This window comes from Notamacropus eugenii, chromosome X, assembly GCF_028372415.1.
Source record: "Notamacropus eugenii isolate mMacEug1 chromosome X, mMacEug1.pri_v2, whole genome shotgun sequence".
NCBI lineage: Eukaryota > Metazoa > Chordata > Mammalia > Diprotodontia > Macropodidae > Notamacropus > Notamacropus eugenii.
This window is the reverse complement of record NC_092879.1, coordinates 77594851-77613831: the sequence shown is the minus strand read 5'-3', so window position 1 is coordinate 77613831 and position 18981 is coordinate 77594851. Positions and strand designations below refer to the sequence as shown.

At 42.0% G+C, this 18981-nt stretch overlaps 1 protein-coding gene across 1 annotated transcript in view; it reads right to left on the bottom strand.

Moving 5' to 3' along the window:
- The window catches only part of SH3BGRL (SH3 domain binding glutamate rich protein like), an 87561-nt gene extending 84619 nt beyond the window's left edge, over positions 1-2942 (bottom strand). Inside the window, exon 1 of the mRNA XM_072627019.1 lies at positions 2654-2942. Within this exon, the coding sequence (XP_072483120.1) occupies positions 2654-2698 (45 nt within the window). The 5' untranslated portion in view covers positions 2699-2942. The remainder of the gene's footprint in view (positions 1-2653) is intronic.
- Positions 2943-18981: the final 16039 nt, after the last annotated feature.

The following is an 18981-nucleotide window of genomic DNA, read 5'->3' as shown; positions in this document are numbered from 1 at the left end:
AGTGCTTTCCCTGTCTTAATTATTTTCTATTGCTTCGGATATGTTTGTTTGCGTGTTGTCTCCCCCACTTCACAGGAAGCTCCTCGAGGGTGGGGATGGTCTTGTCTCTTTTCGTATCCCCAGCACTTAGCAAGGTTCCCGACAAATAGTAGGTGCTTAATAAATGTTTGCTGAATTGAATTAAAAGGAACCAACTGATGTTTAGTGAATTCTGATTCTCAGATAGCAGATTCTTTTACAGCAAGGTTCACCTGCACAGTTATTTACATTCATTACAACAGGCACCTCCAAAAACAATAAAATAAACAACCTAAGTCTCATTATAAAAACTTTAATTTCTTTAGCACCTGAAGATCTATTATTGCCTGGGTCTCCCAAACCACTAACTTTATGGAGGACTCCAGGAAGACCCTATGATTAGTTAGCAGCAGCAGCTGAATGAAATAACAGTGGGGGTGGCCATTGATCATTGGAGGATGGGGAAAAAAATTGCTACTGGGACAAAATGGAAATTGAATCAGGAGCTCTAGTCCAGAGAATACAAAGTCCTGGTGCCAAAGAGGAGAAAAAGATGCGAAGAGAGCTCTTTGCTCAAGTCTGAAGAGTTAATGACCAAGGGAGTGGGGAAGGCTGTTTTTATTTTTTTAATGATCCAGCAATAGAAAATAGGGCAAGCAGAAGCAGTATTGTACTACTATCTGTGAGAAGCCTTGTGAGTGTACAAAGATTATTTTGAAATATGAGGCCTAATGGGATGGAGGTACAATCACTGTTACTCAAACTAGGTTCCTTATGATGGGTCCATTTGTCTAGTGTGTGTTGGGGTGGGGAGTGGGGAAAAGTAGATGATGGCCAAAATGAATCTCCTTCCCACAAAGCAGTTAGATTTTAGTTTTTTAGTTTAGTTTTTTTGTTTTTTTTTTTTAGTGTCACTGTGACTGCCCACTGTCTTGGTTTAGTCTAACAAAATGAGCTTTAGAAGCTGTACTTATCTCTATCAGATTCAGTCATTTTTCAATCGTGTCCGACTTTTTGTGGCCTCATTTGGGGTTTTGTTGGCAAAGATCCTGGAGTGGTTTGCAATTTACTTCCCCAGCTCATTTTACAGATGAGGAAACTGAGGCAAACGGTAAAATGAGTTGGCCAGGGTCACAAAACTAGTAAGTGTCTGACATTAGATTTGAACTTAGGTTTTCCAGACTCCAGGCCTATCACCCTATCCACTGCACCACCTAGCTGTCCAACTCTATCAGAGTCTACTTTCTTCTCTCACCCCATCTCCCATGCTACCAAAACATAAAACATTCAGGAAAAGGAAATGCTCCCAAAACCACCGTGGCCTAGACTTTTCTTTGAAGGTCAGATTGCAGAATAGAAGTAGGAGTGCTGGGTTTGGAGGCAGAGCCACTTACGTGAATGACTTTTGACTAGTCATCTTACCTCTTCTGGCCTCACTTTCATTCTCTGCAAACTAAGGAGACTGGACCACATGACCTCCAAGGTCTCTTCCCACTCTCTATCTATGATCTTATTCACCTAAGGCATAAAATTGCTAGTTGAATGTTTTGTCCTTTAGTTGCAAGGGCCTCCTTTGTGCAAAGCATGGTGTTAGGTGCTGGAAAGTCAAAGACAAAAAGAACCAGTCTTTATGCATGTGATTGTCAGGAACTTCCAGAGATGCCCATATGGCCTGCTCTGAACAAGTCCCCTGCCCTCCAGCATGGTTACCAGTTTCCACCTCCCAGCCCTGGGATTTCACAGACGCTCTGGGCCCACCCCCAACCCCAAGCCTTTTTGCTGCTGTTCTAAAAGCCTGAGAAAAGGAGCCCCTACTCCCAAGGGCCTTACCCACTTCCTCTAACTCCCAGACATCTGCTCTCCCTACTGTTGGTCTTTCTTTAGGGATATGGGGAAGACGGAGGGAAGCACTTCCATCTATCACAAACACACACTCAGACTCCACCCCAGGTTATCGAATCTCGAATATCTGCTCCCCCCCCTTCCCAGCTACTTAAAAGTGGTTTTCAGAAATTAAAATGAAAGGGCAGTAAAGGGAGCCTCTTGTTCATGCCCCTATAGAAAGAATATGCCCCTTATTCCTTTCTTTGGCAGTTCTCCGTGCTTGGGCGTGAGAGGAATTGGAACCTATGGAAAGAAAAGAGCCGGGGAAGCGACAAAGGGAGGCAAACAGCAGCGGGCAAAGCTGGGGCCCTCCGCAACTTCAAGGGATCCAACTTGGCATCCTTTGCCTAAAGGCCCAGCCCACCTCCCCATTTTATCTAGTGCTGTCAGGCCTCTCCAAATGAAGCCTCCCTGTCGTCCACATTCATCCCAAGTGTGCCACCCTCCCTCCATGAATCCCTAGTATCTCGGGAGGCATCGACGGAAGCCCCCCCCCCTCCAATCACGATGTGACTCAGTCTCCCCCTCTGGAATGTTCCCTCAGCCTAAACCCTGTGTGCCCGTATGCCCACGGGGCAGCTAACTTTTGCGCTGCTTTCCTTTCCCGGATGAACCGTGGTACCCTGGCGAGTCCCGCGGGATGCGTGCTGGGGGGGGGGGCAAAGGGGCCGGGGGCGGAGAGCTGGGGTGTCGGGCAACTTGGGCCGTCGGACGGGGCCAGCGAGCAAAGCCTCGGCCGGGCCCCGCTTACCGCGGTGGAGCCGGAGGAGGACGCGATGTACACGCGGATCACCATCCTGAGGGCGGCGGCGGCGGCGGCGGCGGCGGCGGCGGCGAAGGCTTCTGGGGAGGATCGACTGAGTCCTGGGGCGGCGGCGAACGTGGCGGGGGGAGGAGGAGGAAGAGCGGGACGAGCCGGCTGCAGGCACTGCTGGGACAGAGAGAGGCCCCGGGCGGCTCGGGCCCAGCCCCGAGGGGAGGGCGGGGGCGGGGCCAGCGCCGCAAGCCCCGCCCCTCCGCCTCCCCGACCGCCCCCGGCGGTCCCGGGCCGAGAAGGCGCGCGCAAGTTTGCATGTTTTCTAAATTGCTTGAAAACAAAAAAACCCACCCGAGCCACCTCGGGGATCTCGGAGAGCCGCGCGAGAGCTGCAGAAACGTCCTGAGTTCTCCTGCGGGGACAGGAGGGAAATCCCAAGGGTGGCTCCCGACCATGAAAGTGCTCCCCCCTTCCCCAGAAGGGAGCCAAAGCATCAGGGCCTGCTTCAAGAGCCGCTGGAGGCCCGAACCCTGCTGGGTTTGAATCCCATTACCTGGGCCAAAGCCTGGGCATGGGGGAGAGGGGGTCCCGGGGCACGGTACACTCCCCCACTAGAGGACAACACATGAACGAACAGATTCTCAGATCGGTCATGTCCAATAATGTTTTGCGTGTTGAGGCCGTCACATCTGAGTCTTCATCTTGTTGCTTCATCATCCTCTAGAATCATTCTGGTCTCTGCCTCAGTCAAATTTCTTGTCTCTAAAATTGGTTTGCTTGTTTTTAACACTGTTGTTGTAATAAAAATTGTCGTGGTTCTGCTCATTTCACTCTGCATCAGTTCAATCAAATCTTCCCAGGCTTCTCACAAAATGTTCTCTCATAATTTCCTATGACACAATAATATTCCATTACGTTCAGATACCAAGATTTGTTCAGCCCTTCTCCAGCTGATGGGCATCCCTCTTGGTTTCCATTTTTTTGGCACCGCGAGTCAAATTAAGTCAAAAGAATTAATTTCATTTAATTCTTACCCTGTGCCAAGTACTGTGCTAAGCCCTAAAGAGGCCAAAATAAAAATCCCTGCCCTGAAGAAGCTCATGCTATAATGGGGGAGAAAACATTCCAACAATGTATATTATAAAGCTATATACAGGATAAATTGGAGGTAATCTCAGGGGAAGGGACCAGCATTAAGAGAGACCAGGAAAGGTTTCTGGCAGAAGGAGGATTCATTATGAGATTTCAGAGAGGCCAGGAGGTGGAGAGGAGGATGGAGAGAATTCCAAAGATGTGATTTCCAGTCACTGAGATGAACTAGAGCTGGGAGATGGAACCTTGTATGCAAGGAACAGCAAAGAGGCCAGTGTCACTGGATTGCAGAGTATTAGGAGGAAGGTAGTGCAAGAAGACTAGAAAGGTAGGGTGTGGCCAGGGTTCTGAAGGGCTTTAAAAACCAAATAAGATTTTATATTTGAACTTGAAGGTAATAAACTAGAGTTTATGGAATAGGAGAGGCACATGGTCAGACCCATGCTTGAGGAGAATCACTCTGATAGCTGAATGGAGGATGGATTGGATGGAGGATGGAGGATAGTTGAGTGGGAGAGAGACTTGAGGGGAGGATATCAACTCAGTAGGCTATTGCATAAGGTGATAGGGGCCTACACTAGGGTGATGGCAACACTGGAGGAAAGTTGTATACAAGAAATATTGCAAAGGTAGAACCAACAGGAAGGATGTGGAAACACATTGGTTGGGAATGTAAGCTGCTGAGAAGATGATGCAGCTCTCAACAATAATATGAAAATTTGGAAAAGAAGAGGGTGAGGGAGGGGAAGATAGTGAGTTTGTTTTGGAATATGTTCAGTTTAAGATGTCTTCCACATATCCAATTAAAGATGTCCAACAGGCAGTTGGAGATGTGAGACTGAAGGTCAGGAGAGATTAGGGCTAACAAACAGATCTCAGAGTCATCTGCATAGAGATGATAATTAAATCCATGGAAGTTGATGAGATCACCAAGTGTGATTGTATGGAAGCAGCAGAGAATGGGGTCCAGGACAGAGCCTTGGGGGAAACCTGTAATTGCTGGGCATAACTTGGAGGAAGATCCAGCAAAGAAGACAGGTAGGAGAAGAAATAAGAGAGAACAATGTCACAAAAACCTAGAGAGAAAAATATCAGGAAAAAGAAAGTGATCAAGTGTCAAAGGCTTCGGAAAAGTCAAGAAGGATGAGAATTGAAAAAAGGCCATTAGATGTGGCAAGTAAGAGATCATTGGTAAGTTTCGGGACAGTAGTGTCCGTTGACTGACGAAGTTGGAAACCAGACTGCAGAGGAGAGGAAGAGAAAGCGGAGGCACTATTTGTATTGGTCTGATGGAATTTAGCCACAAAAGAGGGGATAGATATAGAATAATACCTAGCAGAGAGAGATCAAGTTAAGGTATTTTAAGGATGTTTTAAGTAGATATGGTAGAAAGGGCAATCTACTGAAGATGATGGGATGGGATGGGATCCTCCATGTGACACACAAGTCCTGAGATGTCTTATCTGGCTGGAAAAGCTTCAAGTACAGACATGGTGATGAATTATTTGTATACTGTTCAAGGACTAGCCTAGGGAAGTTTAGAGAGGCTTTTTCACAGGTTGATTGTGGGATAATGAGTTTTTCAGCTATGGCAACTTACTGCCATGGCTGCCAGTTCATAAAGGAGTCAAACTGCCTCAGGAGAATAAGCATGCACATGCACAATTGCAGAGCAAATCCTTGAGGCACAGTATTGAAATAGTCAATAGGTCACTAAGTCATTGATTCTATCATGTGAAGCCTCCCTGAGATGTTCTCCTTGCTTTTCATCCCCACTCCTACCATCCTTGTTTAGGTACTCCTCACCTCAATCCTGGATTACTATGATCAATAAAATGACTTTACATGCAGTAGCCATGGTACTTTACTGTCTAGGAAGCACTTTCACATAAATCAGTTCATTTGATTCTCACAGCAGCCTTGTGGGGTAAAAAATCATTCTGTTACCATCTTCAAGAATACAGAAACTCACCAATAACAAATGACCAGCCCAGGGTCACACAGAGCTGAGACCAGCAACAAGGACACCACCTCACACAGTACCACAGTTGCCTCGGAATTGTTTCAGGAACTTCCCAACTGCTGCCCACAATTCTGATCCAGCCTACATATATTTATATGAAGAGTCTCACTGTCTATCTGTAATACCAGGCTCATTCTCACCTCCACACTTTTCCTCACATTCTCCCCCTGCCTCCCATGCTCCATTCCCTTCTATCTGCCTATTTAAACCCAGCCCATCTCTTGAAGATTCAGCTGCAGTCCCATCTCCTCCTGGCCACTCCAAGTTACAGGGAACCCTAGCTCCTCTGACCCCCACCATAGCATTTACTGTTTACATCATTCTTCTTTTCTAAATTGGACTCTCAGTTAACTCCTTAGGTGCACACGCCTTATCTTCCTAGTGGACTTTGAGTTCTTTCTTTTGTATCTCCCACAGCCACTGCCTTGTGCCTAGGATGTACTCTGTAAATACTTCTTTATTTTTGATTGATCCTCCTTTCTCCAATTGCTTCTGGACCACACCTTTTCTCTCTTCAGTTACAATAACTGTATTTCTCCTGTATGCCCCTAAGCATTTCTCAGTGCTGATGTGTTGAGCTGAGACTGAAGGGTGCTGAAATGAGGAAGAAAGGTTCAATTTTCAAGGAGACAAGAGAATGGGGTGTAAGGTCATGTAGCATCTAGGATGGGAGAAAACTGCTGGAAATATTAGTGGGAAGTCAAAGAGAACTCTAGAAAGGAAAGGGAAAACTTGGGGAACCAAGTCAAGGATAGAATAGGATCTTTGACAAAAGCCCAGGCTAACTACACAGTTTGGGGGACAGGAGCAGGGAAGGATAGAGGAGATAGTAGGGCTATGTTATGAAGGATACACTGAAAGTATGAAGGTATATAGAATAAAGAAATGAACTGGTAGGCCTACTGGCCCTATCCTACCACTGAGGAAAATACTGAACAAATTAGAAAGAAACAGTTTCTACTTACTTAAAACAGCAAAAGCATCTGCATATATCTCTCAAAAAGCAAACTCTCAGTGGTACACCATGTAACATGACAATTTCTGGCTTATAGAAACTACAAAGCATCAACCCAAACAATTAACTAGCCAAGAAATTAATTTTCCTTGGAAGTGATCGCTCCCAAGGCCCCTCAAACAACAGCTTCTGTAAGCTGAATATAGGGCAAGCAACTAATCACAGAGCACTTGCAAATACAGGCTCAGCCTTCCTGCCTGCCGTTCCCTCCCTCTATTCAAGAGATATGCCATCTCTACTTGTAGAAAACCCACTCCAGTATCAATGAGACCTAATAATGATGGAAGATAGATGACTTCACTTACCTGGACATTGGCTAGAGCAGTGGCATCAAACTCAAACAGAAACAGGTCTGCCTGACATACATTGACTTAGAAAATCATATATTAACACTATGTTCTATTGTGTTTTTATTTATTTTACTAAATCTTTCCCAATAACATTTGAAGCTGGTTCAGCCACACTATGGCCTGCATGTTTGACACCTCTGTGTTAGAGTGCCCCTCCAGCCAGAGGCAGAGCAGCTAATAATAACTTCATGGCTTGCTTTCCTGATCGTTTCATCTGTCAAAATGTAAAAGAACCTAAAATGGACAATTGTACACTAGATCTGATTCTCATCAGTAAGGAGAAGTTGGTCACTTGGATGCGAATGATGAAAAGCTTGGGGAAAAGTGACCATTTTGTCTTAATATTTGTGATGAAGAAAACAAGAAAACCGAGAAGAGTCTGACACACACACATCCTAGATTTTGGAAAAGAAGATTTTGAAGGGTTCAGGAAAAGGATAAGTAGGATTTTTTAGGGACTAATATTCTACTGGTGAAATTAACCCAGGAGGGACAGGCAGATGTAGAGTATGAAATTCTAAAGACACAAAGAAAAACAATCAATAGAAGAAAGAAAAGGGGAAGGTATCTAAAGGGGGAGATGTGGATGCACAGGGAACTCATGAACCAGCTTAGATTTCTAAAAGACATCATCACCCACCCAAAGAAAGATGAATACAGAAGATGAAAGCAAGGGAAAGTAATGAAGAACAAATACAAAGGCATGGGCATGGTCAAAGCATATCTAAGGAGAGCTAAAGCTCAAAATGACCTAAGACTAGTAAAGAATGGGAAGGATTTTTTTTTAATTTCTTTTTTTTACGTACTGTTGGAGAAAAGAAGAGAATTAAAGAAAGAAAATTGTTTCGCTCAGAGCCAAGGGAAGAATAATGACAGACAATGAATGGAGAGAAAAACAGAGGGGCTCAAGTCTTATTTTATTTCTATATTCTGTGCCAAGGAGAATGACCTTTGAACTGTAAAGGACAGAGCCCAAATGACTAACAGGGAATTGAAAACAAGGATAAGAAAGGAGATGATTAAGTAAGTTAAGATAGTAAGAGAGAGTCTAGCTGTCCTTAACTAAGTCCAAGTTACCAAAGCCTTGAGAAACTATAATGCAAGATACTGAAAGAGGTGACTGCTGAACCACTGCTTCGTTCATTTCTTTTTATTCTGAATTGAATGAATATCAGTCCCTCCAAAAGAAGTGAACATTTCCTCATGCAAAAAAAAAATAGAACAGAAAAAGAGGACTATGTATGAAAGTGTGAATCTCTATTTTCCACAGCTTGCTTGATATATCTATGTTGAGTGGCACAGTAGATAATGTTAGGCTTGGAGTCAGGAAGACCTGAGTTCAAATGTGACCTCAGGCACCTATTAACTATGTAACCCTGGGCAAGTCACTTAAACCCTGTTTGTCTTAATCTACTGGAGAAGGAAATAGCAAACCACCCTAGTATCTTTGCCAAGAAAACTCCATGAACAGTACTGGCATTTAGGAGTCACAAAGAGTCAGATACAACTAAACAACAACATGTACATACAGATACACTTGGATTTCTATATACATATAACATTCAACACTATTTTCTTTTTTTCTAATTTAAATTTATTTTTTTTTTAGTTTTCAACATTCACTTTTATAAGATTTTGAGTTCCAAATTTTTTTACTCCCTCCCTCTCTCTTTTCCCCCCCTCCCCAAAATGACAAGCAATCTGATGTAGGCTATACACATATAATCAAATTAAAAATATTTCCATATTAGCCATCAGCATGCTATTTTCAAAGCTGTCCTAGTTGTCTGTGTTTCCTTCTGAACTTCCATTGTCTCTGATTTTTAAATGAGCCTGGAGAACAAGAGATATACTACAGGATTGGAGAAAGGCAAATGTGGGCCAGATTTTCAGAAAAAGGAAACAGAATGGATCTGTAAACTAGAGGTCAATGACTCATGGCAAAATTCTCAAATGTCTCATTAAAGAAATAGCAAACATCAAGAAAGGGGAGCTATAATCAAAAAGATCCAGCCGGGTTCCATCAAGAACAGGTCATACCCATCAAGCCCACTACTGGGCATGGAGGTCCTGTGGAGGTAAAAGAGAGCAAAAAATGTTGGTAGCACCCATTTTGTAGTAGCAGAAAACAGGGAATGAAGTAGTTGCTCACTGGGGAATGGCTAAATAAATTATTGTAATATGAAAGAAATGGACTGTCATTGCAACATAATAAACAACAAACATGAGAGTGATTCAGAGAAATATTAGAAGACGCGCATAAAACAACAAAGAGCAAAGAAAGCAGAAATAGAAAAATATACACGATGATGTGTTCATATCAATGAAAACAACTCTAAAAGGCAAACAAACTAACAAATCACAATCAGTCAACAAACATTTGTGAAGTGCCTAATATGTTATAGGCACTATGCTAAGTGTTGGAGTTACACAGAATGGCAAAACACAGTCCCTCATCTCAAGGAACTCACCGTCTAATGGAGGAGGCAATACAGAAACAATTATATAAGTCAAGCTAAATACAGGACAAGTGGGAGATAAGCAACAAAGGGAACACCCTAGCCTTACCAGGGCTTGGGAATGGCTTCATGCAGAAGGTAGAATTCCAGCTGGGATTTGAAGGAAGCCAGGGAAGTCAGAAAGGGAAGAGAATGCCAGACATGGAAGACAGTCAGTGAAAGTGCAGGTATCAGCAGACAGGGTATCTTGTGGGAGAATGGGGTGTAAGGTATAAGAAGACTGGAATGGTAGAAAAGGGACAGGTTTTCAAGGGCTTGAAATGCCAGACAAAGGAGTTTATAGTTGATCCTGGAGGTAATAATGGAGTTGGGGAGTTTCATGATGACAAGTAGATCACTTTGGCAGCTGAATGGAAGATGGTTTGGAGGTCTGAGGCAGAGAGACCAATTATGAAGCTGCTTAAATATTCTGGGTGCAGAGGGGTAAGGGTCTACACCAAGGTGGTAGCAGTGTCCGAGAAAAAAGGCGGTATATATGACTAATCTTGGCCCCAGAAAACATAATGAAGCTTTTCAGTCATGGCCAATATGTCGGGTTTTTTCGCTTGATTATATTTACTTGTTATAATGTGGTAGAGAGGGGACTTCTGTTTGAGTAGGGAAGATAGATAATACCAGAGGTAGAAAACCAAAGAGCAGCTAGGTAGCATAGTCGAGAAAGTACTGGTGCTGAAGTCAGGAAGATTCATTTTCCTAGGTTCAAATCTGGCCTCAGACATTTACTAGCTGTGTGACCCTGGGCAAGTCACTTCACCCTCTTTGGCTCAGTTTCCTCATTTGTAAAATGAGGGGGAAAATACAAACCACCCCAATATCTTTACCAAGAAAACTCCAAATAGGGTCACAAAGAGTCAGGACTAAAAACGAATGAACGGCATTCAAAAAATGTAAGACCTAGAGGGGGTAAGAATGGTTACATCAATAGAACACGTGAAAATGCATATAAGAGAAGAAGAAAGAAGTTTGGAATGGGACACAACTGGCCTTGTCACTCCTTTGATAAATGTAGCATATGTTAAAAATAACTTGTAATAACAATAATAACTTGTACAGAACACAAGCTCACCGGCACAGAAAGTTTCCTTGTTTGCTCTTCATACACGGAAATGCTTATGCTTGTTGATAATTGTTGGATTCGTAATAAAAAAGGAATGTTTAAAAACATCATAAAACAGAATTCTGCCCCTGTCATAAAAGTGGGGGTGATATTGCTGACACTGTCAAATGTAGTCACGTCACTGGTCTGTTTTTTGTGACTGGTTTACTTTGTTCCAAGGAAGGGTCCAAGATCAGGTGTCAGGGGCTAATATAAATAAAGGACATCAATGAGATCTTTAAAAAACAAAAAAGGATGATATTTAGTAATTTTCCATCCCTCCCACCCCATTCTGACAGGTTTATGAATCTGGGAGAACAGAGGGAATGTATGTGTGTGAGCGTGTGTGTGTGTGCGTGTGTGTGTTACCTAGATTGCACTGAAGTACTTGGTAAAGTTTCTCATGATATTTTTGTGGAAAAGATGGAGAGAATGGGAGCTAGAGAACAAGACAATTAGGTGGGATCAGAATGGGTTGAATGGCTGGACTCAGAGAGCAGTCATTAATGGTTTCATATCAAATTGGAAGGAGGTCTCCAGTGGAGTACCCCAGGCATCCATGCTTGGTATAATGGTGTTTAACATTTTTATCCATGATTTGGATAAAGTTATACAGGGCATGCTAATATAGTGCCAGGCTAGAACATTAGTCCAAAATGAATAAGATGAAGTTAAATAAAGATGAATAAAATTAAATTAATCTTAAAATTAAGCTTAAAAAAAATCAGCTTCATAAACACAAGATGCAGAGAATAGTGCATCCATTCAATTTCATTAAATTTAACAAGAATTTATGAAGCACCTACTATGTGCAAGGCAATCTACAAGGAGCTGGAGAGATAAAGACAAAAACAAAATAATCTCTGCCCTCAAAGAGCCTGCATACTGGGGATGGGAGGGTAGGAGTGGAAAGTACATGTACACCAATAAGTAAACAGAAGGTAATCTGAGGAGGGGGAGAGCACCAAAAACTTAGGGAGGAAAGCAAGAATAAGGAAAAGAGTTGTGAAGGAGGTGGCACATGAGCTGAACCTTGATCTTAACTTGGCATTTTAAGAGATGAAAGTTGGGGTCAGTGTGGGAAGTTCAACCACGGTGAACAGTCTGAGCAAAGGCACAGAGATGGGAGATGGCGGGCTTTGGGCAAGGTCTTGTGCTAGAAAACATACAAGACCATTAAAACACAGTCCCTTCCCTGAAAGACCATACAGACTAGTATGGACAGTGAGCAGAAATGAAAGCTAAGGTTAGATCTTCCTAACTGGGTAGAATTTTAATGGCATTCTAAGGCTAATTCCAATGGCTCCCTATTACCTACATGATCAGTTCAAAGGGTATTGCTTTCCAGAAGGACTGGGCCAATTCACAGCATATTCTGGAAAGTAATTTGAAACTATGTCCTAAAAGTTATTGAACTATGCATACCCTTTGAAGAAATTATACCACAACTAGGCTCACACCCCAAATAAATCAGAGAAAGGGGAAATGGAGCTATATGTACAAAAATATTTATAGAAGCTTTTTTCATAGTAGCCCCAAATTGGAAACTAAGGGGCTGCCTTTCTATTGAAGAAAGACTAAACAAGTTATGCTACATAAATGAAAACAGAATATTATTGTGCCATAAGAAATGACAAAATGGACAGTTTCAGAGGGAACTGGGAAGACCTCTATTAACTGATACAAGTAGAAATGGGCAGAACCAGAATAATTTATACAAAGACAACACTGTAGAGAAAAACAGCTTTGGAATCTTTTCTGATTCTGATCAATGCAATGATGAAACCATTCAGTCCAGAAGACTAAGAAGAAATAAGTCACTCACCTCCTGCCAAAGAAGTGATGAGTTTAAAATGCAGAGAGAGAGATGTATTTGGGGGCGTGACCAATGTGGGACTATGTTTTGCTGGACTGTGCATGTCTCAAAACATGAGAGTTTTGTTTTTCCATTTTTCTTGTCATTATTTTTGTGGCTCAATTGAGGGGAGGGTGGAGAAGAGAGGGGCAGATTATAAATGCATGTAAAAAAATAAATAAATTTATTTTATCCTATTTACCTCATTGCTAGTGTTTTTCCTCTGAGATTACCTCCCGTATGAGAGAAGAGGTATTAGACTGACTACCAAATGAAGGTGTACAGAGTCATTGTGTTAACCTCATTGTTATATGCTTGTGAAACATGAACAGTCTACCAGCGCCATGCCTGGAAACTGAATCGCTTCCATTTGAACTGTTTTAGGAAGATTCTGAGGATCATCTGGCAGGATAAGTACCAGGCACTGAGGTCCTTGCTTGAGCTGAACTGCCAAGCATTCAAACTATGCTTTAGAGAGTGCAACTCCGATGGGTGGGCCATGTTGTTTGAATGTAAAATGTATGCTTGCCAAAAAGACTATTTTATGGAGAACTTGCATGGGGCAGGTGATCACATAGTGGCCAGAAGAAACGATACAAGGACATTTTCAGGGTCTCTCTCAAGAATTTTGGATTTGACTGTGCAACATGGGAGACACTGGCACAGGACTGCTCAGCATGGTGTGCCCACATTAGAAAGGGTGCTGTGCTCTATGAGCAAAGCAAAATTGAGACAGCACAAAGTAAATGTAAGATGAGCAAATTTGGGATATCCACCCCAAATATTCACATGGACTATCTGTGCCCAACCTGTGGTAGAGCATTCTGAGCTTGTATTGGCCTGATCAGCCACAGTCGGACATGCTGAAATTTCACTTTCTCATGGTGATGTCATTTTGGTCCTCTTCGAAGGTGAAGGACAACAGCCAACCTCCCATATATCTTGTACACATCTTGCATGTTTGTAGTTGTTTACATGTTATCTCCCACACGAAAATGTAAGCTTCTTGAGATCAGGGGCACTGTTTTTGCCTTTCTTTGTATCCCCAGTGCTTAGTATGGTACCTGACACATAGTAAGCTTCTAATCAATGCTTGGTTACTTATTGACTAAAGAGCTCAAGGTCAGTTAGGTGGTGCAGTGGATAGAGCCCAGACCTGGAGTCAGGAAAACTCATCTTCTCAAGTTCAAATCTGACCTCAAACACTTACTAGCTGTGCTACCCTGAGCAAGTCACTTAATCCAATTTGCCTTAGTTTCTCCTCTGAAAAATGGGCTAGAGAAGGAAACAGCAACAACTCCAGTATTTTTTGCCAAATAGGATCCCAAAGAGTTGGACATGACTGAAATGACTGAACAACAAAAAGAGCTTAAATTTTATTCTGTGGCCAGTAGAGAGCTTTGTGCTGAGTGGGACCTAGAAGGATCTGTTCATAAAGAAGCTTCTAGAAAACCAAGTAATATGTTTAATAAAAATATAGATACTACACATCATGAACAAACTCATAGCTCCTCCAGACAAACAATATACTAGAGAACTCCCTGTCTTTACTCTGTCTCTTGTTTCCCTAGAAATGTTACCATAAAGAGTAATATGAATAGGAAAGGAACTAGATTAAGGAGATGAGAAGCGGGCCCCAGGCCCCTGTCAGCAGCTTGATTGGAAGCAGAAGAAGGGTTCCAGCAAGATGGCAGAGGACAGAGTGGTCACAGATATGGAAGAAGCCTCTGTCCACTGGGTTGTAGGCACAAGCCTGCTGGAAACAATTTTTATTCATTTTAGATTGCTCTAATTAAAAAACTTCTGCTTAGAAGGAGAACAAGCGAGGCAACCCATGACTCGAAAAGTCCCTGTTCAACCCAAACCATTTCAGAATTGCAGCTGCTGTTGTATTCTCAAACAAGAGACAAAATGTTGCAAACATAGTTATAGAGCTCAGGGTGAAAGTTCAGTTAACACCTGGCTTCAGCAAATAAAACAATAGTCACAATTTTCATCTACCCTTGCAAAATCATTTTCCTACAACCCTTCAATCCCTTGTTGACCACTACCTTCAAGGATTCTCCTTCCCGACTTGTCAATATCCCTCTAACTTCCTTCAAATGAAGGCATGGGGTGGGGGTGGGGGGTTCTTTCTCTTAGGTGGATCATTACCCTAATTCCTTCTGTACTTGGAGAAAGAAGCTACCATTCTTATGTGGATCCATCCAGAGCCCATTGTCCTTCTCAAGGGAGGAGTCTTTACAGGGATCATGGGGAAAAAAAGGGCAAATCTTTCCAGGGTTCATCAGGAAAGAGAGGAGCAGGATACTACTGTTGGGAAAGTCATAGCAAAAGAAAGACTGATAAGGTTGCTTGCCCTTTCAGATTAATTCAAAGGTTTTAGATGAGGATAATTTTAAAATGCTGTCTTAATATACCTAAAGGAAGAGGCAGGAAAGGCTTAGTGTCCACAGTGAGTTCATACTCCCTGTACCACCTGAAAATAGTGAGGAGCAAAAAAGGAGACTGAAAACATTAAATAAATTTGGACTAAAAGAGAGCAAGAAGTAATCTTCAGAAAGAACTAGACTTCAACAAAAACAATTGTTTCTCTAGAAAAGAGAAAAGACAAATGCCACAAGACCCTCCAGAGTGAGACTCACAATAAGAAATATAAAGGAGGATCTGGTGTCCACAAAATTGGAATAAAGACCATTCAAGAAAGAATTCAAGAAACCAAATATGAGAATCAACAACCTAGAAAAGCCCATGGAAAATCTCCATGAAGCTGTGCACTTATTGTCTCCCTCACTGCAGTGTAAACTCTTTGAGAGTAGAGATTATTTTGTGCTTTGTATTTGCCAAAATTGGAAGATTTCACACAGATAGATAAGATAAGATAGATAGATAGACAGACAGATAGGTAGATAGACAGACAGACTGGTCTTCCATACAGATGTTTTAGAGATGCATTCAGCTGGATTCATACTGCTTGACTGGCATTAATTTTTGTTTTGTGTGTATGTTTTAGTTCATAAGATTCTTTGATATCAAAAGGATGCTTATGAGTTTCTTGCATTATAATTTTGGAAAATATTACATTGTTGTTAATTTTTAGGAATGACACTTAGAATCTGATACATTTATAACACCAGGAGGTTCATGTGCTCTTTGATCTGAAGGCTCTGATTGACTTATGAGTCATTACACAGGAGAGATTTTTCTGGAATACTGGGTGCTTTTCTTCCAGTTAATGATGATCTCAAGTATTCAAATTTATATAGTCTGGCTTGTCAAAGAGTTAATTTAGGTTTGGCAAACAGTAAGGAAGACTATCAAAAAGCATAGTTTGGAAATAGTAAAGGTCATAAAAGCTAAGGATATCTGAAATGTAATCCAAATGTAAAGCATTGTCTTTCAGTGACAAATTTAGTGACTGTTTCACAGAAATTCAAAACCATACTGAGACAGCCTATCTGAATGTCTTCCATCAACAATGATAAAAAAAACAAAAACACAACCCTGTATCCATTGATGATTATAGCAGAGCCAGTACAACTCCAGGGAATTGCCTGCAGACCCCTTCTCATTGGTGGAGACATTCCAGAATGTGAGGTACTGAGTGAACCTCAACCTGTTTGAAGGAGACTGGCTCAGGGGAGTAAAAATTAAGTTAAAAGAGCAAGTGATTAACAAACTCAGGCACTTAGCCAGGCTGGGAGACCTTGTTCATCTTCAAAAGTAGTTTGATTTTGCCTAAAGTGATCCTTATCTTACTTCCATGCTTGGCACAGTATATGTGGACAAAAGAAGAAACTGGTACTGCTGGATTGAAAAAAAAGAAACCATGGGTTGACATTTTTCTTAAGTAACCTAACAATCGTATTTTAACTGCCTCACCTGTCAGGAACATAATGTTGGGAAACCAAACCAAGATAAGGAGAACGTTTATCCATGATGAGTCCTTTCTTTTGTTAATGTACAAGTTGCTTTTATTCAAATGACAATGCTAGAATTGTGAACATGTTCTTGTTATAGCGTGTATGTGTTTGTTAGGATGGATTGAGATTTACCCTCCTTCTAAAGCAGATTCCAAAGCAATCACAAAGGAAACCCATGAAAGATTTTTGTAACCACCCAAACCACAGATGAAAGCCAACATGCTCAATGCTTAATTCATGTTTTAGGGGAGAGGGATCTGACCAAAGAGAGGGCAGTCCTTAGATTATGTGCAAATTGTTCTACCAATCATCCCTCCACAGCAGAAGCCTACTTCCAGAAATTCATCATGAAGGGAGAGGAGCTTTCTTCCCACCTAATTCAGAGCATGTACAAGTATCTTTTGACTGTTTCCTGTTGGTTTATTATTCAGTCATGGAAAGTTTTTAATTGACTGCTGAGCTGGAACAGGGTTGGCATTCAAAAAGCTGGAACAAACCAATAAGGCCTCTCTCCCTGGAAGCATTCAAGTGAGGATAAGGAAATACTGTAAGCCTCCAGGTAGGGGAATGGTAGCAGTAACAGCACCAGCAGCAGGTTCTTCTGTTGTTGGTTAGTCATGTCTGACTCCTCATGAACCTATGGACCATAGCATCCCAGGCCCTTTGGGGTCCATAGGGTTTTCTTGGCAAAGATAATGGAGTGGTTTGCCATTTCCTTCTCCAGTGGATGACCTTTTGTAGTTATAGATACTGTATTTCCCAAGCTAGGTCACCATGTGGCCATGAGCACATGAGCTCTTATTTATGTGTCCATTTTATATATTCTTTACCAATCCTAGATGAATGATTTTTGAAGACCAGTCAGACCTGGCTATGACCTTTTGAGCTTTTAAAGGAATGAAGAACCACAAGAGGTCCAGGAACTGTAATCTGTAACAAGGGTCTGCCAATAACTACAGTAACTCACCCAGAAGAACAAGTTGCTTGACTCAGACCAGCAATAAATCAACTTGACAATCAAAACACCATATACTACAAGCAAAGATCATTGTTTTTCTCCCCCTGTGCATTGGCTTTGCCACAACCAGAAGTGAACTTGGAGTGGGGGATGCTTTGTAACTACCACTTTAAGTTTGAACCCATTCTCTCAGGGACTGAGTTTGTAGAGGAGAGACTGTGCCCTGATTTGGGAGTGGAACATTTTTGTAGCTCTCACTCTGCTATATTTTCTCAAGAAGTATCCCTTTACAAAAGTTAATTGATGTTAACTGGTTGAATGATATTGAATAAAGATCAACGGTTAACTTGCAGTTGATATTGAGGACAAAACACTAGATATGGGTTTATAAACCAACAGCATTAGAAAAACCTCAACCCCTCAGGGTTACCTCTAGACCCCAAAGGAGAGATATAGCAGCCTTACTGTGGGACCTTGATTTGGCAGTGTGACCGGGCACTTATTTCCCATTGTAAATGAACATGTTTTACCAAGTCTGAGGCAAAAAGTCAGGGTGATTTTGCTACTGCTCTCTTCCTTGTCCAAAAGAAGAGCAAAGAGACTATGCCTTGTGGTAGTGCCTCCCATTTCTAGTGTGGCAGCTAGGTGGTGCAGTGGATAGAGCACCAGTGCAGGAGTCAGGAGGACCTGAGTTCAAATCTCACCTCAGATACTTGACATTCACTAGCTGTGTGACCTTGGGCAAGTCACTTAACCCCAAGTGCCTCATCCTGGGTCATCTCCAGTCATCCTAATGAATATCTGGTCACTGGATTCAGGTGGCTCTGGAGAAGAAGTGAGGCTGGTGACCTGCACAGCCCTCCCTCACTCAAAACAAGGTCAAGTGCAAGTCATATCATCATTTCTCTGATGGCATGGTCTTCTTCAGCAACAAAGGACGAATACACATCATTTCTAGGACAAAAAGACTAAACATGAATTCCAGATGAATGCCTTTACAGAGAAGGGACTATGAGAGGCATAGCTGAGAATGTGAGATCTATTATGACCTAAACTTTGGAACAGCCAGTTGTACTTACTGGTTTGTACTTTTGCCAAACATTTCCTACCTCAGGGGCCACAAATATATTATTTAAGAAGGTATTTTATAAGCGTGAATACTAGAAAACTATATGTCTGCCATGATTGATATTATACGTTGTACCACTGATGGCCACACTCTTATTTACACTTATATCACTGACTACATTTTGTAAGCTAATAGATACAGCCGTGGTTCCTGATACTGGTGATCTGAGGGAAAATGCGATCATATTTCTGATTACAGAATCTAAATGTGGGAAAGAAGAAGGTAGATGGCTATAGATGTTATGCTAGGGGAGATAAAAAGAAAGCAACCTTTTCTTGAAAAACCTCTTCCATTTTGGTTCAGTCAGCAGAGACAGAGATGCTTCTGGAAGAACTGTCATGGTGGCTGCCAAGGAGAACCCC